General features: G+C 59.2%; 1 protein-coding gene across 1 annotated transcript; it reads left to right on the top strand.

Moving 5' to 3' along the window:
* Nucleotides 1-274: 274 nt before the first annotated feature.
* Nucleotides 275-3,938, top strand: GUITHDRAFT_59665 (hypothetical protein; the record flags this gene model as incomplete). Its single annotated transcript, XM_005826836.1, has 8 exons — nucleotides 275-305; nucleotides 359-432; nucleotides 489-613; nucleotides 658-2,137; nucleotides 2,340-2,474; nucleotides 2,622-3,002; nucleotides 3,166-3,302; nucleotides 3,509-3,938. Coding segments are annotated over 8 exons (2,793 nt in total), but the record flags the coding sequence as incomplete, so codon positions are not given.
* Nucleotides 3,939-4,512: the final 574 nt, after the last annotated feature.

Genomic DNA, 4,512 nt, shown 5'->3' with positions numbered 1-4,512 from the left:
GCCGGCCCCCGGCGCTACCGTCGGGCCGTGACCCGGGCCCGGCCGCGGTTTCAGTTCAAGCCTCATCGGGCCGCCCGGCCGGCCTCGGACGGTCGGACTCCCGAGTCCCGGAGTCCGCGGTCCGACGGCCGGGCCGAAGGTTCCGGCGCTTCAGCTCGCCTCAGAGCATTCCGTCTTCACGTGCGGGCGGTAATGGTTGGAGGGAAAGGCGTTGAGGGAGGGTGACGGCGATGCAGACGAGGGCGGAGGACAGTTGACGAGAAGAAGCGACAAGATGAAGAAGAAGGTAGATCCTCGCGTCAGAGGTTGGATGTTGCTTGCATGCTTGCTCCAGCATCTTTGACGCTCTGGTCGACAGCACTTATCGAGGCGTCGGTGGCCAACAACCATAGGAGCTTGTTCGTGCTGGTGGGAGACAAGGGAAGGCATCAGGTCTGTTCCACTCGACTCTTCATGTCAGTCAGAAGGGTTGACGATTGTATGCTCAGGTTGTCAACCTTCACTACATGCTCTCAAAGGCGACAGTGAAGGCTCGCCCGAGCGTACTGTGGTGTTATAAGAAGGAGTTGGGGTTCAGCTCACACAAGCAGAAGAGGATCAAGCAGCTGAAGAAGTATTCAGAAGAGGGTGTGTCCTTGTTCACTGAGTACTTGGCAGGATGGCTCATCGCTCGGGAACGGACCTGGAGAAGATGAAGGAGGATCCATTTGAGCTCTTCATCTCCTCTACCAAGATTCGCTACTGCTACTACTCTGAGACGCACAAGATTCTTGGCAACACCTTCGGGATGTGCGTCCTCCAAGACTTCGAGGCCCTCACTCCCAACTTGCTCGCGCGGACCATCGAGACGGTGGAGGGGGGTGGGGTAGTCGTGATCCTGCTCAAGACCATGTCGTCGCTGAAGCAGCTCTACGCCATGACCATGGACGTGCACTCTCGCTTTAGGACGGAAGCTCATAAGGATGTGGTGGCGAGGTTCAACGAGAGGTTCCTGCTTTCCCTTGGCAAGTGCCCTTCCGCGCTCGTGCTGGACGACGAGCTCAATGTCTTGCCAATCTCCAGCTCGTCTCGCAACATGCTCTCCGCCCCGCAGACCTCTGAAGACGCCGCAAAGTCTGCGCACGACGAGGAGCTGAAAGAGCTGTGCGACTCGCTGAAAGACACGCAGCCGATCGGGAACCTGGTTGCCCTCGCGCGCACGATCGATCAGGCCAAGTGCCTGCTGACCTTCATGGAGGCAGTTTCAGACAAGACGCTCCGATCCACGGTAGCGATGACGGCAGGACGAGGACGAGGAAAGTCAGCAGCATTGGGGATCTCTATAGCAGGAGCGATCGCGTACGGCTACAGCAATATCTTCGTTACCTCTCCCTCCCCCGAGAACCTCAATACCCTCTTTGAGTTCATCCTCAAGGCCTTCGATGCCCTGGAGTATAAGGAGCACCTGGACTACCAGGTAGTCCAGAGCTCCAACCCCTCCTTCAACAACTGCATCGTCAGGATCAACGTGTTCCACTCGCACCGGCAGACCATTCAGTACGTCCAGCCCCAGCACAGTCACTTCCTGAGCCAGGCGGAGCTGGTGGTGGTCGACGAAGCCGCGGCGATCCCTCTGCCTCTCGTGAAGAAGATGATGGGTCCATACCTCCTCTTCCTCTCCTCCACTATCAACGGGTACGAGGGCACCGGCCGCTCCCTCTCCCTCAAGCTCATCCAGCAGCTCCGCGAGTCGCAGGCGAGGGGAGCGAGCGTCGTTGAGGGCGACGACAGCGCTGGGGTCGTGCGGGCCCCCAAGAAGTCGCAGGGGGCAGAGGAGAGTAGCATGCAGGCCTCGGGAGGACGGCTCCTGCGCGAGCTGAAGCTGGAGGTACCGATCCGCTACTCGTCAGGGGATAAGGTAGAGCAGTGGCTGAACGAGCTGCTGTGCCTCGACTGCACCAACAAGGTGCCGGCGCTCAGGAACGGCTGCCCCCATCCCTCAGCCTGCGAGCTCTACTACGTCGAGAGGGACACTCTCTTCTCCTACCACAAGGTGGCGGAGGAGTTCCTGCAGAACATGATGTCCCTTTACGTCTCCTCCCACTACAAGAACTCGCCAAACGATCTCCAGCTGCTCTCCGACGCTCCTGCCCATCAGGTGACGCTGCTCCCTCCTGTTCCTGCTCCCTCCTCCTCCTCCACCATCTCCTCTCTCTTCTTCCACCGCCTCCCCTTCCGCAGTCAGCATTTCCTGCTCAATGCCGCTACCTTCACTCATCGCCCCTCTCCTGAGCACGGATGATGCAGTAAAGCCCTCCACAGCTTTCTTTCTCAGTTTTCTCCTCTGACTTGTCTTGAAGATTTTCGTGCTCCTCGGGCCGGTCGACGACTCAGGGACTTCAACTCCCGACATCCTCTGCGTCCTCCAGGTCTGCCTGGAAGGTCAGATCTCAAAGGAGTCGGTCATGTCCCAGCTGTCGCGCGGTGTCAGACAGGTGAGAACCGTTGTCATCCGTGTCAAACTCTGTGGGAAACTTGTCCATCCGTCTGTGTCCCCCACTTACTCCTCCTCTTGCTCTTCTTCAACTTCCTCTTCCTCTTTCTTCCTCTTCCTACTTTTGCACCTTCTCACTGTCGTGCAGGCGGGCGACCTCATTCCCTGGACCATCTCCCAGCAGTTTCAAGACGCGGAGTTTGCGGGCCTGTCGGGGGCGCGAGTGGTCAGGATAGCGACGCATCCGGAGGTCAGCAGGATGGGGTACGGGAGCAGAGCCGTCGAGCTGCTGTCCAAGTTCTACGCGGGCGAGCTGATCGGGGTGGAGGAGGTTGCAGCAGGGAAGGGAGGGAGGAAAGAGAAGGTGGAGGAGGCGGGGGGGTCGAGGCTGCTGGAGGAGAAGATCACAGAGAGAAAGGAGCTTCCTCCACTCCTGGTCCCCGTCGCTTCCATGCGCCCGGACCGCCTCGACTACCTCGGGGTCTCGTATGGCATCACGGGCGAGCTTTTCCGCTTCTGGAGAAGAGCGGTGATGAATGAGGAGGAGGAGCAGGAGAAGGAGGAGCAGGAGGAGCACGAGCACGAGCACGAGCAGGAGGAGCAGGAGGAGAGGAGGAGCAGGAGAGGGAGCAGGAGGGAATCGATGAGGGGAGGGGAGGAGGATTGTTGTTGTTGTGTGATGGCCCTTGCAGAATTTCCGCTGCGTGTACGTGAGGCAAACTGCGTCGGACTTGACAGGAGAGCACACATGCATCTGCTTGAAGGAGCTGAACAGCGAGGACGAGGAGAAGAGCTGGCTGCTGCAGTTCGAAGCTGACTTCCGGAAGAGGTGGGGCATGTGGAGGAGGTGGAGTTTGGGAGGAGGGAGAGGGAGTGAGATGGAGGGAGAGGAAGGAGCTTTTCCAAGGGAGAGGAAGGAAGAAGAAAGGAGGAGGAACAGGTGGAAGAGGAAGGGAAGGGAGGAAGATAGAAGAGTCGGGAGAGAGGGAATATGGTTGCTGGGCTTTTCTGTTAGAGACGCTGATAGATGGGCAGGTTCGAGCATCTTCTCGGCTTCGACTTCAACAAGTTCCCTCCCTCCCTTCCCCTCGCTGTCCTCGAGCCTTCCAACGTGAGCAGCGGCGGGTCGGACGGACGGACGGACGGAAGCAGCGAGGAAGAGGAGAGGAGGAGGAGGAAGGGAGTAACGGCAGAGGAACTGGGGAGGATCTTCACGGTCTACGACCTGAAGCGGCTGGACTCTTACGCCAACAACATTGTGGACCATCACATCGTCCTCGACCTCGTCCCCAGCATTGCCCAGCTCTTCTTTCTCGACCGCATCCCGGTCCCCCTCTCCTTCACGCAGGCCGCCATCCTGCTCGGCATCGGCCTGCAGCACAAGGCTGTGGACGACCTGGAGAAGGACATGAAGCTTGAGGCCCGTCAGATCCTCGCAAACTTCAACAAGCTCATCCTCCGCATCTCCAAATTCTTCCGCTCCCTCCGCGAGGAGGACGCGTCCAAGGACCTCGTCAAACGGCAGGAGGTGCAACCGCCTTTCCCGCTCCTGCTCCTGCTCCTGCTCCTGCTCCTGCTCCTGCTCCTGCTTCTGCTCCTGCTCCTGCTCCTGCTCTATAGTTCTCCAGTTCTCATGCTGCTGTTCGTGCTCCATGCGCGTTCTCGTGCTCATCCCCCACTTTCCCTCCCTTCCTCTTCTTCCTCCTTACGCTCCTTGCAGATAATATCTCAGCCCTTGCAAACTTCTCTAGAGGAGGAGCTGGACAAGGAGGGCAAGAAGGTTGCGGCAGCTCAGAGAAAGGCGGCAGAGGCGATGCTGGAGGAGATGGAGTACGCGGTGCCGGGGGAAGGTGCATGGGAGGCAGCGCTGTCGAAGCTGGGAGGAAAAACTCCTCCTGCTAGCATCTCTCTCCCCAAGAGAAAGGCGATGACCCCCGCTGCCAAGGAAGCGAGCAAGGACGAGCAAGAGAACGAAAAAGGTGAAAAGAGGGAGGGGAGGGAGGGAGGGAAGGAGGGAGGGAGGGAGGGAGGGAGGAAGG

The sequence above is a fragment of the Guillardia theta genome, assembly GCF_000315625.1.
Source record: "Guillardia theta CCMP2712 unplaced genomic scaffold GUITHscaffold_71, whole genome shotgun sequence".
Lineage (NCBI taxonomy): Eukaryota > Cryptophyceae > Pyrenomonadales > Geminigeraceae > Guillardia > Guillardia theta.
This window is presented reverse-complemented; position numbering and strand designations above follow the sequence as displayed.